The following is a 26631-nucleotide window of genomic DNA, read 5'->3' on the forward strand; positions in this document are numbered from 1 at the left end:
TCTGCTTTGTGTAGTAATTTAGCCGATGAAATTCCCCCAAAATATCACGCAAATTTTTAAGATTAAATACTGATAAGTCCCTTCACAGTTTCAAAAATGAAAACCTTGGAGTGCAATTTCTATTATAATATGATTGAGGTTTTACTCAATATACTATTCTTGCGTGTGAATTTCTTATACTCTTGTTTCATTTATTCATGCTCTTTTGTTCATGAGACTGCTGATAATCCTCATCTTGATAATGTTTTTGTTTAAATTCACCTGTGAATTTCTCATTCTTTTCATTTCCCTCAAAAGTTTTACTCTTCTCCTCTCATACATGTAAGTCTGTTTGGTGAATTGACTTTCATTCATTGCCTCCATGTGGTCAAACCAATGAAGCACAATTCGTTTTATGCCCATTTATTAACTTGAGTTTAAAATCCATTATCATTTTCAACCCCCTCACTCCTCACCTCATCTCCCTATTTGTTCCACGAACCCTTAAGGGATACCCCATTCTTACAATATGTAGTCCATGTAATATACTTACCCCATGCAGGCCAGGTTACACATCCTTACAATAAATTGTGGAGGATTACACTCCATTTGTGCTTTACAAGACAAGAATTCATTTTTTATGTATCCATTTACAATCAACGTTGTTTCTTCTACCTTTTTAATGTAATTTAATTTTCTTAATCAAATATTATGTATTTATTTGTAAATATGTATGTTTAGGCATAGCTTGTTACTGATCTGATTTTTTCTCAATGATAAACTGACCATGAATAATACATTAAAGAACATTTTTCAAGAAAGACTTCTTAATTAATCCAGAAATCATTTTAGAATTAATAGGATATTTTATGAATGGCTTTATTTAAGTTTTTACTCATGTTTTGTTTCTTATTGGTTTTCATTGCAGAGGCCCACAGCCAAGGAATTACTTAAGTTCCCATTTATCAGGAAAGCTAAGAAGAATTCATATCTAATTGATTTAATAGATCGATACAAGAAATGGAAGTCTCAGAGGAGTGAAGAGAGCGAAACCGAGTCTGAGAATTCAGATTCGTAAGTATTGTACCCCCCCCCAACCTCCTTACCCTCTTCGGTGATCTCCGCATGGAACTCAGGCATTTTATGACTTAATAACAGCTGTTTACAAATTTCACCAAAGCTAATGCCATTCGATACCAATGTTAACAATGCCTGGTGGACTTATTGCATGTTTACAAGAGATGCACTGTCAATTGTTGCAATAGTTTCAATTCCTTTTTCAAAATGACTTAACTCCATTTGTCTGTGATGGCACAGTTCTCAATTCCCAATGCTAACTCTGGCATTTATCATCAGGATCTTACGTAATTTGACTGAAATGTACTGACCTGCATTTCCAATTCAGGTGATTTCAGGTTTCATTCTCGACTTTCATTTTTTCTATTATATTTCTTAAAAAAATGAAATAATTACTGCAAATTTTTATGCATAAATAGTGCATATATAGTTGTTTTAAATCTATTCCTATTTTATATTTGTCCTAGTACTATCTTCAAAGTTATCGTGCTGTAATTTTTGTATACAGAGTTGAATGCTCAATAAATTCCCTCTCCATCCATAGATAGATAGATACTAAACGTTATATCCCAAGACTGAATGATTTTTATGGAAATTTCTGGCTTGCATCATTAGGTGGACGGAGCTGCTTTGACTCAGGTTTCTTTCAACATCCCAGTCAGGAATAATTGGTCATTTATTTATGAAAATTAATTGAATTGAAATTCTTTATTTGCTCATCACATTGATATCCTGTGGCTCTTCTCCTAGATGGTTCTTAATTTTGTTAAATTTAAGCAGTTGCATGTTTTGTTGAAGAGAAGAAAGTCTCTCCAGAGGCAACCCTGTTATATGTGATATGGAGTTGTTTTTTACGTGTTATATTTGCAATTAACAATAATGAACCTTCCAAAGAAACTGCGGGAGATGCCGCAACAGTAACTTTTAACGGAGTCATCCGCTAATGTGCATTTCAATGCAACAATTTCAGAGTGTAAAAATCATTCGCCTTGACTGGGATCCCAGTCAAGGCGAATGATTTTTACACTCTGAAATTGTTGCATTGAATAATGAACCTAATTCTAAGACAACCTCATTTTTCTCAGTTCTCCAAAAGAGAAATAAATTAATTCTGAATATCAATCAATGATAGCTAGTGAAAAAGTAAAACAAGAATTCTATGAATTGAAATTGTCATGCATGTAACTGGATAGATTAATGCAATTGCAGGGGACAAGTTTGTATTGTTTTTATTGACTCTAGTGGACTGACACTGTTCATTTGCAATTGTAACAACCGCACAGGTCTTGGCGACCAATGGGAGTGCATATTCTCCATTATGACAGCATGCACAAGACCATCAAAATGGCTAGTCATCAACAACTCAGGGCCTTGCACTGGATGATTGCCAAAACCTGGCCCATTTAATTTTCAAGCACCACGAAACAAGAATTCCATGAATTTGGGTAGCATTAATGAAATTTGGCTTGAATGACCTTTCTGTGTCTGTCTAAAAATCATGCGTCTCAACTTTGACAAGTGATCATTTGAACTACATGTATCACAATGAGAAAATAAAAATATCGTCATATTTATATGCTTGATGAAAACTTAACTGGTGTGCTCTGCTATACCCCCCACCTCAAATTTCAAAAGATTACACTTAATGGTTATCCATTTGTGCAATTATATGTATACATCGATTGCCGCAAAAGGCGGAAGTGAAAAATGTAAGAAAATACATGCCGAAGAAGTTGCTACAAAGTATTTTTATTTCTCCTTTCTCATATAAACAGTGCAAATGACCGCGAGTCAAAGTTGGGATTCGTGTTTGTTTGACTCTGAGCAAATAATTTTGCTCATGATTGTGCCCCAAACCTCATATTTTTTAAAGTCCATGAAAGAAAAAAATAATCTTCTTAGAGTCATGCAAGGTTTGATGTTTAAGTTCAAATTCATAAGCTTGCATACTCTGAATTAAGTTTTATTGTGCGTTTTTCCATCCTTGCATTATTACTGGTAACGCAGGTTATTGGCTATAATTATCCCGTGTTCCCCATTACATCGTATCCCCTTCTTCTTCTTCTTTGAGCAGGGAGGAGTCAAAGCCGGACAGCGACATGGACGAGCCCTGGATAATGACCATCAGGGGGCCTCACTCGAGGAACATGATCGAGACCCAGGGCCAGGCTGAGATCATAGGGCGCCATCCTGCAGGGGATGAACTGGAGGAGGAAGAGGATGAGGGGGAGGAGGATGAGGGGGAGGACGAAGGGGAGGGGGAGGAGGGGGAGAATGGAGGGGTGATGCAGGACTCGGAGGAGATGAACTCGAACAACCACAGGTAGGCATACAGGACCAGTCCATCCGTCATCTCCTTGTCATTATAACAATAATTATAATATGTACTAATTAATCCTGTGTCCACATTTAAATGGAGAATACGATAAATTCAAAAAAATACAAATATATGTAGATGCATTTAAAACGCATGAAATATGCAATGGTTCCTTATGTAAAACCATTGTAATTATATGTGATGAAAAAGTTAAAGAGAGATATTGTCTTTCCCTGGTTAGGCCTCTTTTTGAATTTGCTGCTAGTAATTGCGATGCTCATGAAGTCGGATTGATTGTCGAAATGGTTCGCATGAAGGGTAGAGGAGCTAGATTTGTGAAACGTTGTTATGATAATATTAGTAGCATATCAAAATTATTAGAGAATCTAGGTTGGGAATCACTCACGGAGCGAAGGCTAAATTACAGGTTAAATCTCCTGTATAAATTGGAAGGATTAAGCACTGATATTGAAAATATTTTTTTAGCCCCATCATAATACAGTAGGCAAGATCATGTCAATAAAATTAGAGATATTAAGTGTAGGACAGATAGATTAAGAGATGTAATTTTTTCCATAAATAATAAGGGATCAGAATAATATCGTGCGACCACAGTAGGGGTAAAAATATCTGGGTCAATGTTAGTCTGGTGTGTAATTACCCCTTTGCCACGCACCCTGGTGATGGCTTGCAGGGTACTAAAAATATTAAAATATCTTCAATATGTATCCTGTTATTTTTCGAAAATTAAAAATTTAGGGCAAGTGAGGAAGTGCATTATGATATACAATTATGAATCATTTGCCATCAAAGCAAAAGTTTTAAAAATTCTTTATTTGCCATCTTTTAAAAATTCTTCTGTACTGTAGTAATTTAATGCCTGTTGTGAATGATTTTAACTTTAACGTTTTAAAAGTACTAATATTCATGGCATCTTTCATATGATTTGTTTGATGATTATAAAAGACAATCTCCAAGTCTCCCTGCTGTGCAATACTCTTGCATGACATAATAAAATTACGTCTGGTAGCGCATTCATGAGTGCTTGCATTTTTCATTTGCAAATAATAATGTTCTGTAATAAGCATGCAAAGGTGGAACATGTGCAAAGAATGCTAGGTTAAAATTCCAAATAATATAATAAGAGGTTTACTGGATTCCCTCCTTGGCGCTCTTACCAGGAGTCATTTATATTCCCTTTTTCTGAATTACAAAAGCCTTTTTTGTGAGCTGAGGATGGTCCCCAGAAGATCTTACCATAAGTAAGATGAGACAGGAGATTACTGAAGCACATTATTTTTAATGCTGTAATGTTTTATTCTGTATTTGTCGTATCTGCCATGATTTAATAAATGTTTCTCTCCTTTGAAAGGAAAATCCAACTAGATTTTGCAATGTTCTCTTTGCGTCCTCAATTTTCCAAGTGTAGCTCGTACCAGGGAAAGTGTTGGTCGATAGATGTTTTGACCAGATTGCGATTTGGTAATATTTCAGTAAATGAAATGGGTTCTTCGTTATAAAAATTAAAGTGTGTCAGTTGGATCACTGATCACTTATACTTCTGAATCATCAGCTCGGCTATGTTTAACACCAGAAGAAACAACCAGTTCTGACTAACATCCTTACCATGAAGATAATACAGTTCCTTAACTTTTGACTTAATTGGTGATTGATATTTATTGTCCCATAAATTATTATTTAAATCTCCTTTGTAAAGTGAACATATTTATAGCTTTTATCGTCAAATTTGAGATTCTTATAGTCTATTTCAGTTGTCATATAATTTTATCATTTTTTACATGCATTTGTTGCACTATTCTTTCATCTTCTGTTAATGAGTTAACGTTGAGTAATCTATATTAACAGCTTTGAATATTTTTCACTAGATCACTTACTGACTGTGGCTTCATAGTGTGGTGGCATGCATTTAGCTCGAAATTCCCAGCATCAGGATTTAAGAGAAAATGAAAATGAAAACTTTGGATTTATTTGAAATTCTGCGATACTGTTCAACAAATATGATGTGAATATTTTGGTATGAAATTACCATAGCCTGTGAAATGGAATGCATCTTTCACCCAGAATGATTGAAATTTGAAGGTATTGTCGCCTTAGCACCAAATAAAGAAATATGATATTCAAAGAGTTTGCTTATTCAGTCTCAATGATACATTACTTTATTATGAGGTCTCCGACTTGCTTTCAAGATTTTATTTTATGTAAACTCCCAAGGAAAAAAATAATTATTTCTGGTTGAAATTAGCGAAAATGTTAAAAAGTATGGAATCTTCTGCAGTGGCCAAAATTGGCCAAATAAACAATTATGTGTTCAATTTAGTTTTTCCACTCTCTTGAATATCAATTGTTATAGATTTAATAAATGTCGTGGTATTTGTAATGAAATTAAAAACCTTTACATTTAATTCTCAAAAGTTTTCCCACATAAACATTTATCTCGATCATTTTACCACTACTTGCATACAAATTGAAGCAGGTGTTCAATCACCCCAAGCAGTTGATCATCATACAGCATTGACTCCTATGTTTATTTGTTTATTAAATGTGGGAGTGCGGTATTTGCAATTTTTCATCAGAGTTTTTGCTTTGAGTTCATAAATGTATAAAGTAAAGAGTCACAAAGCACACCGTCAAACTCTATTTCGGCCGAGATATGTTGTCAAAATTTTTAAGATTTGACATCATACCGGATATAATTAAGAGATTTATCAAATTGAGAAATGGAGGGGGTTGACTGCTGTAGACTCATAAGCAGGTGTCCCACAGTAAATTTCTTCACAAATTTATTCATGATAATTTAATGAATTCTCTTAGAAGTGGACCGCACATGTATCTGCCAATATCCATTAAGTTCTGTGATTAGGAACAGTTTTAGATTCTTGAGAAAAATCCTCAGTGGATTGATTTTTCTGCGTGATTGTTCGTTGACCATTGCCTTGCTAGGCTTTGAGTATCCACACACTTTTTCTAAGTCCGCCATAGTTGTGATCACTTCAAATGAGAGGAAAAGGTACGCATTGAATTCATATCATGCAGTGCAAACAATTGCTGATATTTTCATTGTGCTATGAAATGAGAATAATTTTCTTTGACACTTGTTTCAAAATCGGTAATGTATTTAAAATTACCATGCCATTGCATTGTTGCAATTGAGCATATTCCAATGATATTTTCGTATGAATTATCATGGATGGCTGTCATCGCTTTTATCAATTATAAATAAACAATCAGAGAGATAAGGAAAACAAATGTATTCTGACCTTCAGTTGTTTTCCTCAATGATTGCCAAGTGTAAAACATTGCCAAAATTGATTGGAAATCGTTCTTTGTCTGTGTTGGCGTGCCGTTTGAGCCTCTGGCAATCAAATAACACCAGCATCAAAGGAAAGAAGAGAGAATATTTTCAAAATGTAAATAAAAATTATTTATGCTTGAGTATGGCTGTAATAGTGCCAAAGGGATTGAAATGATCCAATTTGTGAACCTAAACTTCCGAAATGGTGGGTTTGTTCTTTTCCTTTTCACCTTACATGAACAATATGTATGTATGTATGCACATTTTTCTGCAATACTTTGCGTGCTGTTAGGCATTTTTAATGAAACCAAGATTATTTTGGTTTTACTATAATTTGCGTATATGCTTCTGGTCAGTCAATGAGAATATTCTGTTTTAAACTGGCATTGCAGTAGCACTAAAACGTTAAGATTTTCCACTGAAATGATGTTTGCAAAATTTCGAGTCCATCATTCAATTCCTTTGCCTACATGGCATCTAAGTTCGCATGAAAAATTGTATGAATTCTTGACGCTATCCATGGCAATAGGTATTTACTTTTCAATTTGTAAAATTCAATTTTGTTGACAAAAAGTTTTACATTCAAATGAAAATACAGTTGAACAGAGCCTCATCCACTATAGACAATATTTAATAAAATAATTGCAGCTTTTTCATAGAGATGTATTTTTTGATGTAACTCATAATCCTTGTTGAAAATTGTTTTTGCTCTGGAGTTTTGACAAGTGTAGAGAGTTGTTATTTGTGCACCAAAAGTTCAAAACCCTTTTGCTGCTGTGAACGTACATAGTATGTTCAAATGGTAGGCTGCTGAGAATATACCTTTTTACCCTCTTCTGTGTTGAGCTATCATTCTTTGAAATTTTATTAAAATTTTCTATTAAATAAAGAGTTATTCTAGATTATTTTTATTGAGTTCATATTTTTATAGTTTACATTTGGAATAATGCGTTCAGAGACATGATACCCTCCTTTTTGCCGCATGAGGAGTAAATTTTCGGAGAGTGAGCCCAGCAAAACGGTTAAAACTTTGAAATCAATCGATAACAGTTGATATTGAGAATTATTATCAACAATTAGTGCTGGCATATTTTTCATAATGTATCGAGAGGTCCAAATTGACTCATTCCTATGGTCGTGGCAATTTTGATTGAATTGGGCGGTTTTCCTTGGTATTTTGGGTTATTCCCAAAAGGATTTTTTTGGAATTTACCAAAAACACGTTGTTTTGGCGATGACATGGCCAATTGGCGATGCATTGTAAGGGGGGTACCATCCCTCTGCAATCCCTGATGTAATCTTCGATCTCCAAAACCTCAATAATGTACAAGGGACTATATTTATTTGCCCACGTGCAGGTCCCATCGTGGGGGCAGCCACCAGCATGAACACAGGCACCATCATCATCACCACCACCACAGGCACCATCGGCACCATGATGCCTCGAGCAGCAAGAAGACGATCCCCCAGAAGGCCCAGAATGGGTCGTCTGGGCCTATCCCGGCGGGCGGTGGGAGTGTGCCATCGTCCATATCAGCCTCGTCACCAGCTCTCATTCCGCAACAGCAGAACAAGTCGGCATCAGCAATCCCCGTCAACCTGAGCAAGGACTCGAATTTGAACCACTACCGAGGGAGTGAGGCCAATAAATCCCCGCCTGTGAGTAGACGTTATTGAAATCAGGTGTTTGTGAGCAAGTGAACTACGCACCGCATGGGATTGAAAGGGAAAACTTAAAAAAAATATCTTAATAAATTCAACTATTAAAAACTTATATTGCATGACTCGGCCTTGAACATATTTTGTCGTCTTCAGGTGCTGTAGTGCATTCATGCATTGACATTACACTCATTTGTTCTAATGGATGAACTCCTGCTCCATTGTTCCAAAGTACTTCACCAGGCAGTGCTTCTCCCTTTAATAATTACTAACCAATTTTTTGGAGATTTGGAATTTCATCCTTAACATTTATTAAAGGGTCTACCTAGTGTTATGAGTATTTGCTAAGAGAATGAAGTCGATGAAAGAGACCTTTAGTAAGGAAGTAAAATAAAGATGAATTCCAAAGAAACTGCGGGAGATGCCGCGACAGTAAATTTTAATGGAATTGTTGCATTGAAATGCACATTAGCGGATGACTCCGTTAAAAGTTACTGTTGCGGCATCTCCCGCAGTTTCTTTGGAATTTGTCAAGGTATAAACACCATAAGTGTTTAAAAGTTGACTTTTACCTCGTGCACTGTGGCGCCTTGCGCACGACTACGAATGCATGTGACATTGTATGTACGGTATTTCGTCACAACATCTCGTTCCTTTAAAAATTCCCCAAAATTTCAGAGTTTAAGAGGACGCCTCGGTAGCTTAAGTGGCTAAAGCACTCGACCGGATATTGAGGGATCTGGGTTTGTATCCCAGTCAAAGCGAATGACTTTTACACTCTGAAATTGTTGCATTAAAATAAAGATAAGTTAAAACTTTAATATAAACCGTATTAATGTATGGAATGAAAACTTGTTCATTGAGAAATGAAGAAATAATTACTTCGTGATTCCACCGAATATTTATTTCGATATGATCCGGGTTTAAAACGTTCAATGTCATCTTCAGGTGGACTTTAAGCAACCAAACCCAGGTCTTATGGAAATAAATTTTCTGTGAAATTAGAAAGTTATTATTACTTCTTATCTAATATGAATCGATGCTATAAAGTTATGCCTGAAACCATCAATTGGTCATTGAGGCTAGGGGATGAGCAAGGTTGGAGGCTATTGAGCTGCAGGTTTGGAGAAGGATGGCGAAAAAGTGGAATGGATGGAAAGGAAAACAAATGAGGGTGCGCTTGGTAGAGGAGGGTGGAAGGGATTGTTGGAAGAATTCCAAAGGCCACAAGAAGAGTAGAAGGCGAGCATTTTGATTGTGAATGGAATATTACGAGAGACTGTATGACAGAGGGGAGAATGTTAGGCAAGTGAGGTAGATGAAGGAAAATAAAATAAACATTTTGGAAGGAATGAAGGGGGAACGAGAGGCTTCACATAAGGTTTCACATTGTGTTGTACAGGATGTGGTGACATCATTTGGTGATTTGCATAGCATTTGTCATTCAAATCGACAAATAATGCTATGGTACCCAGATCAGGCTTAGCATGCAGCAATAGTTATTGAGTGTGTTCAGCCGAAGCCTATCTCAACCAGTAGGCTACCATTAAGAATGCTTTGGGAGGATAAAAATGGCTAAATTCTAAAGTACATTCTATAGTATGCCATGTGCTAATTTTATGTCGCACTCATTTCTGTGTGCAATATGTTTGATGATTTCTTTTTGAAAATTTCAGAGTTTAAGAGGACGCCTCGGTAGCTTAAGTGGCTAAAGCACTCGACCGGATATTGAGGGATCTGGGTTCGAATCCCAGTCAAGGCGAATGATTTTTACACTCTGAAATTGTTGCATTTTTGAAATAAGTTTTGGGAAGCATGCATTTCTGTTGAATATAAGGTGGGCAAGACTATTTATTTGTAAGCAGCTTCTGCATATTGTTTTTAATCAACATTCTAAAATTATTTTCATAGTTTTAAAGTAGTTTTCTCTTGAAAAATCTTAACTGATTTTCACCTCAAGTCAATTGAAAGCAGTTAAAATGAGAGTCAACCCATTTTCATGAAAAGAGAATCAGCAAATTTGAAGTTAAAAAAGTTATTGTACTAATCAAGACAAGCTAGACTTATGAAATGGAATAACTTTTAATTGAGCCTAAATAATGTTACCTTTACTTACAAGCCCTGTTTTTTTTACATTTTCCTTTTAAGCACATTCATTTTTCATATTGCCATTAATTAAATACTATGCATTTATATTCCTATGGAATAATGGTCAACTGTGACATGAGTGGCACTTTCAAACGTTTACTTATGCATGGTAAATATATGGAGTTACTCAAATGTGAAAGGCAAACTTGCAGAAACAAATTCTAACAAAAATAATGTACATAATGATTGCATTCGATCGTATAAGAACCAATTCATGGTTTAATATTCCATGCAAAGAATTAGAGATAATAGTAGAATTTCTTTCGTCGTGATGTTCCTCACAGCTTTAATTGTAACCTTTCAGCTTCGGCCCAACATGGTGGCGCCATCGCCCCCTTTGCTGAACGAGGGTCGCAAGGATGGGAGCAGTGGCAAGAGAAGCAGCAAGGGAGAGCAGAGCCCCCTGGATCACCGAGGGAACGACTCAGGGATTGGTGGGAGCATTGGGGACTTGGAGAAGAAGTCAAGTCGAAAGGGCGATGGGTCGTCTTCCAAGATGTTAACTCCACGTTCGCCATGCTTAACGGGTGTTATATACCCTCTCATATCAGAGGTGAGTGATGCCCCCTTGAACTCTCTTTGCTATAGCAAACCTGTGACAAGGGATTAGGTTTGATGCATTGGTTAGCATACAAACTTTCCACCCCTAGATTGCTGCAGGTTGGAATCCTGGCTGTGGCAGGAGTTTCCAGAGGCATCCTAATCCCAACTTGGACTGCTGCACTTCAAGTGGAGTGCTCAGTCCATCTGATTTGATATTGAATGGTGTGACCCCTTAGGGCCTCTTTTTAATAATAGGCTAATGGTATTGCCCTCTTCTCCCATTCCCTGGTTAATCCTTTCTCTACTAAATTAATAACGTGTCCCTAATGACGCAGGTGGCCTTAGCTCTATTGCCCCCGCGAATACTGCTACTACAATTGTATCTCCTGCGATGATTGGATATCATTCAGAAGAATAAGAGAGGGAAATTTTCGAATTATTAGGCTTATGTCAGTCATTATCCCTTCATGGTGCTAACCATTCTTACCAACACATTACGACCTCAGCGATGCCAACACAATGCCTGACCACATCCCTACCCACACCACCTCTTCCCTTCCAATCACTCTCTGAATTTGCCCCACGCTTGCCTAGCCACTCCATTTTTGCAGGGCTCAAATGTACCCGTCATCAATTCCCTCCTCCTTGTGAAAGCTTCTTTGCCTAAGAATAAAATTAGGAAAAGAGCTTTCTCAAGGAGGAGGGAAAGGATGATGGGGGCATTGAGTATTGAGGTTAAGAAATGGCTCGTCCAAACTCTGATTTGTGGTGTAGTTTTGCATGGCACAGAAACATTGTCATTGAAGCAGGATGAAAGGCCTTTGAGAGATTTTGGTGTGGAGAAGGTGAAGTGGACAGAAAGGAAAACAAATGAGGAAGGGCGGATCATGGTGGGTGAAGAGAAGGGATTGTTGGGAGAAATCCAAAGGAGGCAGGAAAGATCGATGAAGGGCGTATTGATTGGCAATGGGATTTTGAAGATTGTGATAGAAGGGAGAATGTTAGGCAAACGAGGAATGGGCAGGAATAGGATAGGTTCATGGAATAAAGGGAGGAAAGAAGTATACGGAGATGAAGAGAGACTTATTGCAATGTTGGACGTCAAGTTGTGTTTTTGTTAGGATTGGCATATAAATGTATGGTTGTATAATTGTATAGGTTGTGTCCATCCAAAGTTTACCTCAACCAGTAGAATAATAATATATACTCAATTCTGGACTTAAAAACTCATATTATACCTGATGATGATGCAAAGGCATTGAAACTTATTGTATGGGTTAAACTGCTGTGAAAAATAATAATAATAATAATTAATATTTCAAAAAATGGTTCAATTCCACAAATTTCCACATCGTTCCACTACTGCTTGTATGTATCCTTTTGTTTTTAAATGTGGTGCTGACCTTCTCGTGCATTTCAGCTCCAGAGGAAGCAGAATTACCGTGGGAGGGGCAGCAGCAGTGGGGGCAGCCGGGGCAACGACCAGGAGGCCTCTTCGTCATCGCATCACCACCACCATTCTTCCTCCAATCACCACCACCATCACCATGGCAGCAGCAGTGGGTCAAGCAGCTCCAGCAGCACTCGGCCTGATCCAATGGAGGAGCTGAAGAATGCATTCGAACTCGCTGAGAGGGCTTCCCCTGGCATCAGCGACCTCTTTGTTCGGGAGGTGGTCTCCAAGCTCATCCCGTCAGTCACCGAGAGTCACCTCAAGATTGCTATGGAGAAGATAACAAGGTGGGTGGCCTTTTAAGCTATCTATATGTCATGGGCCACTCTGAAATCCATCCCGTTTGAAATCCTGATATTCCTCTCTATGGGTGATCTCATCACGTGGCCTCTCACCTTCCTGAACCCAAACTGATCATCCCCTTAGTAATCATTTGTTATTGCTCTCCGTCCTTTTGTTGATGTTCGTGAGAACCACTCAAGCTGTATGCAAAGTGTTGTCCTCACATGATTCAGCCTCTCCCTTTTTTGGAATAGGAACTAACACTGATCTCATAGTCTTCTGGCCAGGTTCCTTTCTCATAGATGCTATGAATTAGTCCATAAAGATTCTTCGGCCCACATTTTCCTAAACCTTTAAGTAGTTCCGTGGGAATGTTGTCTAACCCAGTGGCCTTATTTGGTTTCAGTTCACTTAATGTTGTTTCTATCTCGCCATCAAGTATGCCTAAAACAAAACTTGCCTCATCTGCATCATAACATCTATTAGGCTTGCTGGCCTAATGTCTTTACTGTATAGTCCCTCAATATATTCCTCCCTGCTTCAATTAATAACATTCCTGATTTATTTTTGATTGTTTGAATGGATTTTCCCTCCTTATTTTCTGATAGTGCTTTCACCATCTTGTATAATTCACCTATTTAACCATTCCTTCGTGGGAATCCCATAACCTTGGACACTTCTTGTTTTCTATTAGTTTTCCTGCTCAGTTTATTATTCAAGTTTTGGTTCTTCCTCCTACCTAGTTCTCTATTTACATTCTTCCATTTCCTTCTCTCATCTGTCTTCCTAATCATCATGTCAGAAATTCATGGTTTCCTTGTTCTATTCCTAGTAATAGTCCATGTAGTTTCATGTGCGAATTTCGTTATCCCTTTTTATATATGTTTCCATATTTTTTCTTTTGTACCCAAATTCCTTTCCTCACTCATGGTTTTATCTACAGCTTTATCTGCTGATTCTCCTTTCTTATCATTCCTGTTAATGCTACCGAAAACCATTTTCTGAATCATCTTCCCTGTTTTATCTCTTTGAAGCTGATGTTTCACTTTATTAGTGTTAAATTATGAATTCAATCAGCATTCACTCCCGGGAAATTATGCAAATTAATCACACTCTCCTAAATCTGTTCCTAACCACAACATAGTCTAAAGTGATATCTTGCTGAAACCAAATGGATTTCCCATGTGCACTCGTGCCAATTTCTGTGTTTAAAATAAGTGGTCATGATGGTTTATAGCCCCCTCTCCACCACTCGCTATTGCTTTCAACCCCCGCAGTCATTCCTTATTTCTAAACTGTGAGCCCCTACATCTCTATCATCTCTTCCTTTGTCATAAAATTGATCTGCATCAGGAATTTGCACTATTCTCCAGAACAAGGACAGGATTAAGGAGGTAGATGCTTCAAAGAGAGTGGCATCAACATCTATGAAATTGTTACATATTCTCAACAATTTGAAAGGTTTCATCTCATATGGGTAATTGAAAAGCAATTTGAGTGTGACCACTATTAATGAGAATATCAATGGTGAGACGGTGAAAGTGATTTTCACCTACCTTGTTTTGAAGATGCCAGGATCACCAGTGGCTGAAGAAGTGTATAAGGGAAACCATGCATGGTTTGAGAAGGTTAAGAGAGAAGAACCAGCATCTCCAGCATTTTGAAACATCGTGAAGCAGCAAGTTCTGATTCAAAGCCAGCCGAGAACTGCAATGGTTGCCTCAAGAAGCTCACATATTCTGAGGGTTACCTGCCGCAGCAAAACCTGTTGCGGCAGGTAGCCCTTCGCATATTGTGATGAAACCATTCTCATCCGGAAAATAATGCTGAAGGAAACCCATTTTTGTGCATGTAACTTTAGAGGAGGATTCATTGGCAGGCCACAAGATTATGAAAGGCTGTCTCTCACTGCTATTTTGTGCAAATGCAAGTGGAAATTTGAACATTGAACCCTTGCTTGTTTACCATTCCAAAACTCCTAGGGCCTTCAAGAAGTGTAAAGTCTGAAACGGCAGGCTAAATATGATGTGAAGGTCACGGTAAACTGTTGCATCGTACCATGTCTACAAAGCATCATCCATAAAAGGCATTGGTGATGCGTGCCAGAAATTTATGTGATGATAATCCTGGGGTGCATTTTTACAAAATTTTGATGCGTCTGCCAAAAAAAATGTCTCTGACAGCTTTCTAGTGAAAGGGAATCATTTAAGTATCATTAATAATTAACTATTTATTTCGATTATTTTTTGATTTTACTAATCGAGTTTCTCTTCCCAGTTGCTTCAATCCACGATAGAATAATAGATGGACATGATCCGCGATCCTAAACATATGTATTTATAATTTTTTTGAAGAAATCTTGCGTGTAATTTAATTTTTTTGGCTTGAAACGCATAATCATAATTTGCATTAATTTAAATGGAAACAATTTTTTCTCCGATGTAGTGTTTCGCTTTGGAGGAAAGATCCCGGAACGAATTATGGTTTTTGTATGAGGTACCATTGCATTTGCATTTTGACTGACTGAAATCTGAATGTTTTCATTGTTTTATGACTTTGCGATATGCAAAATGACACTGAGTTGCTCATAAATTATGGTTTGTTTTGATAGAGTATTGTCCATAATATATCCATACTGTGATGGGTCCCGTTAAGTGTTTCCGCCTCCTGTCAACTGAGATATTTGGGGGTATGTAATTGTCAAATTGTTACATCATTGTTTGAAGTCTGATTTAAAGGTTGAAGTGCTGTTTTCAGACTAATGCTAAATAAATAAATTATTTTTTATATGCAGAACATTGTATTTCCCCAAGACCTTTCACTAAATAATATTGCATCTTTCACCTTATTAATTTCCTCAGGGACATTGCATAAACAACGTGGCGAGATCCCTGGTGAATGATGGGAGCTCCGTGGACTGTTTTGGTGTCCTGCCTTCCTCCATGCTCGGGACTCATTTAAAGGTTATGGCTGGTTGGGGAAATGACTAGAAGAAAGGTGATGCTTGGAGCGTGGCTCATGGAGTGGATTGACCCCAGAGTGATCAAAGGAGAAGGAAGGGGGCTACTACATGCATTGGGGTGTTCCGGTGACCACTCCGTACCGTCTTGAAGGATATTTTGAAAGAAGTATGACCTCTGCCCAGAGAGAGAGATTGGTGCAGTGGATCGATTGATTTTAAATGACTCTGACCTAGAGGGGGAAACTGGACATTGTTGGATAAAAATATAATTATATATATATATATCAAGTGAGAGAGTGACTCTTTATAACTATGGATCCCTAGTTCCTGATTTGACTGAACGTCGTTCATCAGCGGTTGGTGTGCCCCGATTGGGGAAATTGGAGGAGATCTTTGATATGCATTTCCCCAAGTTGCAAAAGAAAGAAAAAAAAAGATTATGGCTTCGTTCCACAGCTTCCTTCTTTTTCAACATCCTTTGAAAGTTGTAAATAGTGTACATCAATGTGATGAAAATGTGGGAAAAAAAGTTAAATTTCTCCCGGGATGGAAAAAAAAAGAAATCATCTCGAAAATGATTCAAAATATTTTTTTCTCTCTCCCAAACTTGATTAAATTGTTTGAAATTTCACCTCACCATCCTGTTTATATCCCAAGGAATGTATTTTTTTATGGTGTGCTAGCATGTACATAAATCTAATAACGACGACATGATACAAGGTTAGAAAAAGAAGTACTTCAGGGGGGGGTAAGTTGGGTGGGGGTGGGCACCCATTGTTGTGGGCATTCGGAGGGGTTTTCCGAGGCCATTGTGAGGCCGGCCCCCACCCTTCTCCCCCCTCCCCCTTCCGGCACACTCATGGCGCTGTTCCTCCCTTTACCGCTCTTCACCTGCTCTTTGCAAAATGCATTCCCCCACTTCCTCCCCTCTCCCCTGCAATGGGCTCACCGAAAAATGACAACAATGAGCTGATATTAGTATTAAGTGACCCTTAAATTGTGGTGAAAATTAAAAAGCCATTGCTTTGTTGTCTTTGATGGAAATGTCTTGCAGTCGTGGGGAAAGATGAAAGTGTGGGATGTTGGGGAATGGAATAGCTCATCATTTTCTGTGTGGGTGGACCAGTGGATTTCTTTTGATTTAGGCTTAAACCCCCTCCCCGAGATAAAAAGTATATAGATATATATGTATACATAATTGTGTATTAAACAGACATTTTTGAGTCGTTAACTACCGCATGGCTTGCGGATGTAGTAGCAGTACAAAGGGTATGTCTTTTGGAGCTGTGTTTTAAATTGTTTAAAAGTTTAGCTCTGGCCTCCTTGGGTGTTTGCCATTTGCCAGTTTTTAAACAGTGTCCATGGGTGGGGTATTTCTCAGTGTCAGAGTTATCAATGGCTGTGTACCTGGAAATAAAAAAAAAAGCTTTGATGAGTGTTTGGTCGATAGGTGCCTGTTGTGAGGAAATGGCTGTTGATGTCAGGGAGATGTGGTTTCATTTGTTTTCATGTTAATACTTTTTAGTGGCCGGCTGAGGTGAGCTCAAAAGCTCTCATTTGGTGACCATTGTGTGAGTGATAATATTGGCAACCTCCATTCTGCAATCGAGGAGCTCATTATCAGTGGTAGGATGGAGTGGGGTGGAATCCCTCTTCTCTTTGTTGGCCAACGTGTTGTGAACCTGTCTCACTGTTTTATATTTTTTTTTTTTGGAGGGTTAGTGAGGGGGAAGGGTGAAGCAAAAAAAAATGAATGGTTTTGACGAGGAAAAGAAAAGGAAAAAAAAAGGTTGCTGTTGTTCCGTTTAATGTGATACCATCTCTGTTCTTTCTGCATTTTTTCTTTGAATGCTCGCCCGGAAAAAAAAATTAAAATCACAAAAATGTGAACTGGAAGCAATTTATATTTGCCCTTTTAGGGGTGCAGTGAAATCATGTTGCATGATCACAGGTAGTTGAGCTCCTTTTTTTCTTATTTTAACGGAGAAGAGCAAACTACAATACTTCCCAGTATTATGAAGAGAGATTGTGTTTTGTGGCTGTTTCATATGTGCTTGGAGAAAAAAATTTCTTAATTTGTTGCTCTTCAACCTCTTTGTTTCCCCTAAAAAGAAACCTTGCTTTTAAATCATAACGATGTGTTTTCCATTAATTATTATTATTATTATTATTATTACTATATAAATATGTATATGTGCTATTAATCCATTTTTCTGCTGTTAAGTTCCCTTCTCTCGTTTCCCAGCAAAAGTGCCAATATGTATGTCCGTAAGTACATTCTTATGAATATGAATAAGTCTCTATTTTTCATGGGAACTATTCCTCTTCAGTGGGAATGCCCCATAATTGTATCGTTAAGCAGAGTGGGTTGTTTTCTTTGCCTCATAGAAGTTTCTGCAGGAAATAGTGGAGAGCTCATTAAATTTTAACCATACTATATCACTTTGTAATGGAAGTTAAAAAAAAAGAAGCATGACAACAAACAATAGTAAAAAAAATTCTCTAAAATTGTATTTTCTGGCTGTTAATAATTTCGAAATGATTACCAAGCCAGTGCAATGAAGGGATGGTTGAAAACTGCTGTGATAAAAGTTCAAACTTCCTGTGGCTACCGGTGATAATTTTATTTGCTCGTAAAAAAAATAGTTGCAGAAGATACACCATGCTACAGTATGTCCCCTAAATGAAAAGTTACTGTTCTTGCGCAACAGATGTTTCTACTTTTATCTCTAAGGGGAGTCCTTCCTTTCCCAGAAATAAATAACAGATGTCATTAATTCATGGGTTGGTTTGAGAAGAAATAATTTAATACGTATTACATGTTGAAAATACATGGTGAACTAATTATGGTCGTTGAATTTTCATTGTTTTGCAACATTATCTTTATAGAGGTCATCCGCTAATATCCAGGATATACAAATTTAAAAATTATGTACATAGGTGAAGTATACTTTGGGTGATGAGTCAGTGTACTAGAAGTAAAATATGTAATATTTCCAAGAATGGGACACCATGTTTATAGTGAGATCTGGTTGTACAGTATGTTAAAAATAAACAGAAATTGATTGACAAACTGACAATGTGTTCAATATTTTCCTTGAAAAGTTAACCTCCTGTATTTTGGGTGATTATTATCTCAGAAAAAAGTTGAAATTTATTTTTAAACTGGTTTCCAAAGTGTTTTGCTACTTAAATGGATGTAGTTGAGTGATCCAGCATTGATTGACTAAGTACAATTTGAGATTACCAAACACTACACAAGCTCCTATCGTGAAACCACTTAATACTATAATTAACCTTACACTGACTGTGTATTTGAGAATCATATTGTTGCTTTAAAAACTACTCTAAAAAATAGTAGTATAATTCTAGTATTCAAGGGTGGCTTGAAAATTCCGTTCAAAAATGAAAACTACTTACCATATTTGATGGCTTAGTAGACTCATTTCCATCGGGCACCCACGATAAGTGTTAACAGTCCACGTGAAAGTGGAGTAAATATATCAGGGTAATTTTTGAATACTGAGCAGTTCCGCTCAGTAAGAAGGAGGCACCCTGTTTTGTTAAGATAAGTTGTGATAAAATAATTAGGTTAGTTTGATATCTCACTCAAACCTCTTATGCCTTTGCAGAAGCATGTAACACTATATTCACCTCACATGATAGCATTGAGCTCAATGATAATAATAATACATATATTTGTCCGGAGATTTGTTGCATATTCATACATACACAAATATAGGACACGTCAGATATAAATTTCACAATTTTAGAAGAGATACAATATATATACATATATATATATATATATATATATATATATTTTTTTTTTTTTTAAAGTAATCTACCGGTTAAGGTAGGTTTTTGGACTGACACAACTACCAAACAAATATTTTATTACTCCTAACAAAACACAAAATCAATCATCCTACTCTATATCAGGTCCCTCTTCATCTCTGAGTACTTCCTTCCTCCCTTCATCCCGTCCAACAACCCTATCCTGTTCCTTCCCTTTCCTCTTTTGCCCAACATTCTACCCTCTATCACAGTCTTCAACATCCCACTGCCGGTCAACACCCCCTTCATCCACTTTTCCTGCCTCCATAGGATTGCTCCCAACAAACCCCTCTCTTCGCCCACCATACCAAGTACTTCCTCATTTGTTTTCTTCTCTGTCCATTTCACCTTCTCCATTCTTCTCCACACCCACATTTCAAAAGCCTCCAATCTACGTCTATCCTCCTGCTTCAATGACCACGTTTCCGCTCCGTACATAGCTACGCTCCATATCAAAGTTTTTACGAGTCTTTTCTTAACATCCTTACTCAAAGTCCCTGTCATCAACTCCATCCTCCTTGTGAAAGCCTCTTTGCCTAGCGCAATTCTTCTCCTTACGTCCCTACTACTTTGACCGTGTTGGTCCAAAACACTACCGAGATACGTAAACTGTTCTACCTGCTCTAGCTTTTGCCCTCCTATTTTAATGTTAAGCTTGGCCTTTTTCTTTCTAGAAAATCGCATAACCTTTGTTTTATTAATATTGATTCTCATCCCATACCTGTCGCACTGAATTTCCAATTCACTAAGCAATGCTTGCAGCCCCTTGGCTGACTGACAAACTAAAGCTTGGTCATCAGCAAACCTAACTGATTTTACGAATTCCCCGCCCACTTTCATTCCTACCTCGAGTTCTTCCCATGCCTCTTTGATCATTTCTTCTGCGTACAGGTTGAACAGCAACGGTGATAATGGGCAACCCTGCCTTACACCCCTTCCTAACACTGCCCATCCTGACTCCCCGTTTCCCACCCTCACCTGAGCAGTCTGAGACATGTACAGGTTGCGGATTAGCCTCCTTTCCCTCCAATCTATTCCTATTTTCTGCAATATACTCATTAGTTTTTCCCAATTTACTCTATCAAACGCTTTTTCGAAATCTACGAAACAGGCAAATACCTCCTGGTTGTGTTCTATATTCCTCTCGATTAATAATCTCATTACTGCAATGGCATCACGCGTACCTCTCCCCTTCCTAAACCCAAACTGATCATCCCCTAAGTAATCATTTGCCCTACTCTCTATCCTTTTGTTTATGATATATATATATATATATATATATATATATATATATATATATATATATATATATATATATATATATATATATATATATATATATATATATATATGTATATATATATTTATATATATATATACATACGAGGGTCATCCGGAAAGTAGTACCCGTTCGTGAAATAAAGACACAAAAGTAAATATTAACAAACATAAAAAATTTTATTTGAAAGAGGATACTTTAAACTACTTCTCAACATAATCTCCAAGCAAATTAAGGCATTTGTCATAACGTGTGACAAGTTTCTGTATTCCTGCTGCATAGTCCTTCGCCGCCAGCTCATTGAGATACGCGAGGGACCCATCTTGCACAAATTTTTGCATAATGCAGATGGTGTTTAACAATTTCATGAACAATTGTTCGAGAAACATTGGGAAAATGCTCACAGATGTCATCAATTGTGACGCGCCGATCGTTCCTCACGAATTCGTCAACTGAGCTCACCAGTTGGTCTGTAATGACAGACGGTCTCCCCGAACGCTCATCGTCGTGTGTGTTCCCCCTCCCCATGTTGAAGTTGCGACACCACCGCCGAACAGACGACTCGTCCATTACATTGTCTCCATACACCTCCTTTAATTGGCGATGAATATCACATGGGCGAACGTTTCTTGCATTGAGGAATTTAATCACTGCCCTCACTTCACAACTGGCGGCGTTCTCAATTTTTTTAAACATTGTAAACAATCACAGAAACAACACAGGCAATGCTAGCGTCACGCAACTTGGCTCAGAGAAGGCAGACAAGCCACTGAAGCTATCTGACCTCGTCCAGCGGCTACTCGCGTCGTCAGCACTTCATGCGGCACGAACGGGTACTACTTTCCGGATGACCCTCGTATATATATATACATTCAAACACGAAATCCCGCCAAACGGCGAATAAATACTCATATATACAGAAACATATATAAGGAAAAGGGATAGGAACACGTATAAAGGACGAACACAATAGAGGTGGGGAAGGCGGAATCGAACGGATCACGTATTGTCTATTTCTCCTTTGGTGGGTGAAACAGCCCCCTGACGCCATCTCTTGGCTAAAGAATCGGGGCGCTTGGCGACATATAAGACCCACGGATCTCAGGGTAAATTACATATCCTCGATAGCTCAAGTGGTTAAGAGCATCCGCCCGGCAAGTGGAAAGATCCGGTGTTCGAGTCCCGGTTGAGGAGATATTTTTACTCTAGTGATCCGTTCGATTCCGCCTTCCCCACCTCTATTGTGTTCGTCCTTTATATGTGTTCCTATCCCTTTTCCTTATATATGTTTCTGTATATATGAGTATTTATTCGCCGTTTGGCGGGATTTCATGTTTGAATGTGTATTTGGCCAATGTGGCTCATCTCTTTCTTCTGGCTATGCGTGCCACGAAACGCACTGTTCTTTTCCTGTATGATGTTGTATGAATTCTAACCACTGACCTTTCCTCTTGTGTATTGTCTATTTCTCCTTTGGTGGGTGAAATAGCCCCCTGACGCCATCTCTTGGCTAAAGAATCGGGGCGCTTGGCGACATATAAGACCCACGGATCTCAGGGTAAATTACATATCCTCGATAGCTCAAGTGGTTAAGAGCATCCGCCCGGCAAGTGGAAAGATCCGGTGTTCGAGTCCCGGTTGAGGAGATATTTTTACTCTAGTGATCCGTTCGATTCCGCCTTCCCCACCTCTATTGTGTTCGTCCTTTATACGTGTTCCTATCCCTTTTCCTTATATATGTTTCTGTATATATGAGTATATATATATATATATATATATATATATATATATATATATATATATATATATATATATATATATACCAATACACTAGTATAATTGCATATTAGTTGTTTAAGCCGGAATTGACGCATAGCGAAAATTCAAGGTATTCATTTACAGAATAGAACATATTATTTTTCAAAAGGTTAAACAGCTTTTTCTTGAAAACAGGTACTTTTGTTTCATATTTGATTTCATGGGGAAGTTTATTGAACAACCTTAAGCCCATTGCTTTGGGCCCATGGGCAGTATTGTGTGTCCTGACAAATGGTTGGTGCAGGTCATTGCAGGTCCTTGTGTGGTGACTATGGTAATTGTGGTTGGACTTGTAATGAGAAATATATTACCCTTTGCATGTAAGATGACATTAAATATATATATATATATATATATATATATATATATATATATATATATATATGCAAGGTACTGGTAATAAACCAAGTCTTTTGAAGAGAGGTTTCTGCAGTGCATCGCAAGGAACATTGCTCATAATACGTATAATCCTCTTTTGGATTTTGAAGATTATGCTCACATGGGGAGAGGAGCCCCAGAAGAGGATACTGAAAGTAACACGAGAATAAAATTCACCATAGTAAATGGATAGAAGGACCTCTAAATTTACAGAATATCTAATATTTCTAATGAGGAAGCATAGGGAGCATAACTTTCTACGTAATTTGAAAATGTGTTCCTCCCAAGACATGTTACTACGCAGGATTACTCCCAGGAATTGGGTATTGGAATTTTGGGGAATGCTCACGCCTTCTACATCTACTGAGATTGCAGAGGAAACTTTCTTTTTATTAGTAAAATAAATCAGGCTGGACTTGTTTATATTGGGTTTTAGGAAGTTATGAAGACACCATTCATTGGAAATCTAAGCTGTTTCGGCTGCTCTTTCTGTCTACTGAGGAGGCTGACACAATGATATTTGTATCATCAGCATACAGTATTGGGTCTATCCCCTTAGTAGCAATCCCAATTACAAAATAATTCAATCTAATGATAAAATTTACATATAAGGAAATATAATGATCGAAATAAAATGTAGTTAAAATACGTAGTACTACTGACCATGTGGGGTACACATAGCATTCAGTATTGGACCCATGGAGTTTGAACCTGAGCATACATAGATACACTGCTGATTTTTTTAACCAAAATTCTGGGTTCATGTTATAGACTGTTTAATATGGTAATTTTTGTGGATAAACCATTTTTATTTTTCTTCATTGTATTCTCTCAAGCTTATTCATTTTGTGTAACACTTCACCAATTTATTCATCCCTTCTGAATGATGCAATAATCCAAACTCAGCAAAATAGGCATTTGTTTTCTTAATCACCTCATTGTTTTAATGGAGTCACCTTTCGCCCAGCAATTTCTTCACAAGAGAGAACAGTATTTAGTCCAAGGGAGCCAATTCTGGAGAATAAGAGGGATGGGGAATGAGTTGGAATCCAAAACTCCATTGATTGTCACAGCTGCGGAAGAAAAAGCTGGTTAATTGTCACAAAGGAAGAAGACTTTTTGTCAGTCATTCATGGATGCCTTTATTGCCGTAGGGTTTTAAAACTGCCTGATAATAATGAATGGCATGAACTGCATTCATTTAACCCTGTTACATTTAGTAAATGAAGATTATTATTATATTAGACACCATACCTTCCTAGTTAAGGGAACTGTCTTCACCTTCTTTGGTTCGGACTCCCTCCTGACAGCTCTTTTAATTTAATGTTTCTTCATAATGCATATGTATTCAAAAATAATTTGTCCTTATTTGAGCAGGTATTATTCCCACATTTAACTTTCAATGGCTACTTTCCTAAAGTTTTATAAGAGTGTAGGTATTCATCTTTCTTCATTCACATAATTTTTAAATTAAGGGAAGTTTGGGAAGATACTTCATTTTTAAACCTCTTTTAATTAATATTTGAATAGTTCATTTTTTATTTCCCTCTCACTGATATTTTTATTGTCGAACTTTTATGTCTTTGGATTACTTTTTTAATTTTCCCCATGGCTTTCCTTTTTTAAATATTCCTCACTACTTTTGTTTTATCGCACTTTTATGAATATATTATTTTACATGTATTGTAATTGGGTTTTCCTATTAATAAGGGGATCGGGATGTTGCGGTGGCTGGCATAGAGGCTTCCCCCTCCGAAAGGGCTTGGGTTCAAATCCTGGAGACAACAAATACTTTCCAGTGGTATCCTGATCCATACTTGAAGTGCATTGTAGAGAGTACTTTGAATGAGTATGATGTCCATTGGATGGGGCGTTAAACTGTGGTCCCCTTGGTGCCTTCCAACAAGAGAGTAGGCTATTGCGGACATCGAGTTTCTCTCCACCCTTCCTTTCCCATCCATCCCCAATGGTGCAAATAACCTTAGCTGTCGGTCACCTCCCAATAAAAACTATTACTACCACCCATTAAAAAATACAAAAAAATGTATGGCAAAAATCAGGTTATTAATGCAAATATCAATGCAAATATCCATTATCACCTATGCTGTTCAAAATATATGAGTAGGAAATTATTAAAGAGGTGTGAGAAGAATTGGAGATAGGAATCAGTGAGGAATTCATAAAATCAGGTTTTCTTATGATCAAGTTTTAGTTCATCAGTCAAACATGCATTGCTAAGTGATTTGGAGATTCAGTGTGATAGGTAATAGATTAGAATAAAAATAAATAAAACAAAGGCTAGGCAGTTTTCTAGAAAGAGAGAGGCTAAGCTCAACATTAAAATGGAAGGGCAAAAACTAGAGCAGGTGGAACATAATGCATATCTCAGAAAGGTTTTGAACAAAAACAGTCAAAAGTAGTTGGGGCATAAGGAGAAGAATTGGGTAAGGCTAAGAAGCTTTCACTAGGTGGGAATTAATGAAATGGACATAGAGTAAAGATGTTAAGAAAAGGCTCAGTGAAACTTGGATATGGAGCATTGTAATGTGCAGTGTGGAAACATGGTCACTGGAAGTAAGATGATTGGCTGAGATTGAAGGCTTTTGAAATGTGGGTATGGAGAAGGATTGAGAAGCTGAAGTGGACAAAAAAGAAAACAAATGGGGACGTTGAAATGAAATGAAATTATTGACTCTGTAACTCCACACACTTTTTTTAAAAGCACAACCCAGGTTTCGACGTTGAACAGCATCACCTGATGAAGTTCAACGTCAAAACCTGGGTCGTGTTTTTAAATAAACTGTGAGAAACTAAAGAGTCAATAATTTCATTTCAAAATGTTGTGTGAATTCCATAAAGTTACCCCAGAGACAATAAATTTTAAATGAGAAAGTGTTAGGTTGAGAGGGGATTAACTTCAAATTCAGTGGTAATAGATCTTTTTGCAGCTTAAGAAAGTGACAGTAATTTTTCGATGCTTAATTCCCGAAGGTTGAAATCTTTACATAAATCACATTTTCCGTGTACTACATGAATTGGTTAACTACTCGTGTAAAAAACAATGAAAACGCTCAATGTCTCCAAACATTGCCTGATTTTCTATTTAATTCGTCAGGGGGAGCATTGATAAAGAGGCTTACCATCCGAAATAATGCGATTCAGTCCTGGATTTCGACCATTTTCATCGCATGGTAATGGCGATTATTTGTAAATAATTAATCAATCAAAACGTATAGTTCGTATTACTTTTTTTGGACTCTTGAATTTGTGGCTTTCGCTTGCCATTTAAAGTAACGTGTCAATTCAAATATATTGAATATAATGTTGTATGGTTATAAGTGCCTCACAGTATCGCTCATCAATTGCATTGCGATAGCTTCTTTCATCAGTTATCCGAAATTATTTACTGCCCGGAGTTGAAAATGCCCGTAAGTTATTCCAATATCTAAGAAGCTTATGACATTGGGAAAGCGATAGGAAAGCAGAGCGTGGTACACTCAAGAGTAAGGAGAGCAGGCGAGTGCATATCTTCTTCCTTGGAGAATGGGCATTTATTGGACAAGTATAGGTTTTCTAAATATTGAAC

The 26631-nt window shown here is 37.4% G+C and overlaps 1 protein-coding gene across 1 annotated transcript in view; it reads left to right on the forward strand.

Annotated features, from left to right (window-relative positions):
• Positions 1–18806, forward strand: part of GckIII (Germinal centre kinase III) — a 313921-nt gene extending 295115 nt beyond the window's left edge. The window contains exons 7-13 of the mRNA XM_071598003.1: positions 908–1053; positions 3131–3281; positions 3324–3379; positions 8045–8345; positions 10798–11046; positions 12457–12776; positions 15633–18806. Of these exons, the coding sequence (XP_071454104.1) occupies positions 908–1053; positions 3131–3281; positions 3324–3379; positions 8045–8345; positions 10798–11046; positions 12457–12776; positions 15633–15645 (1236 nt within the window). The 3' untranslated portion in view covers positions 15646–18806. The remainder of the gene's footprint in view (positions 1–907; positions 1054–3130; positions 3282–3323; positions 3380–8044; positions 8346–10797; positions 11047–12456; positions 12777–15632) is intronic.
• The last annotated feature ends 7825 nt before the right edge of the window (positions 18807–26631 follow it).

Source organism: Hetaerina americana, unplaced genomic scaffold, assembly GCF_022747635.1.
Source record: "Hetaerina americana unplaced genomic scaffold, ioHetAmer1.1.p SCAF_9, whole genome shotgun sequence".
NCBI classification, from domain to species: Eukaryota; Metazoa; Arthropoda; class Insecta; order Odonata; family Calopterygidae; genus Hetaerina; species Hetaerina americana.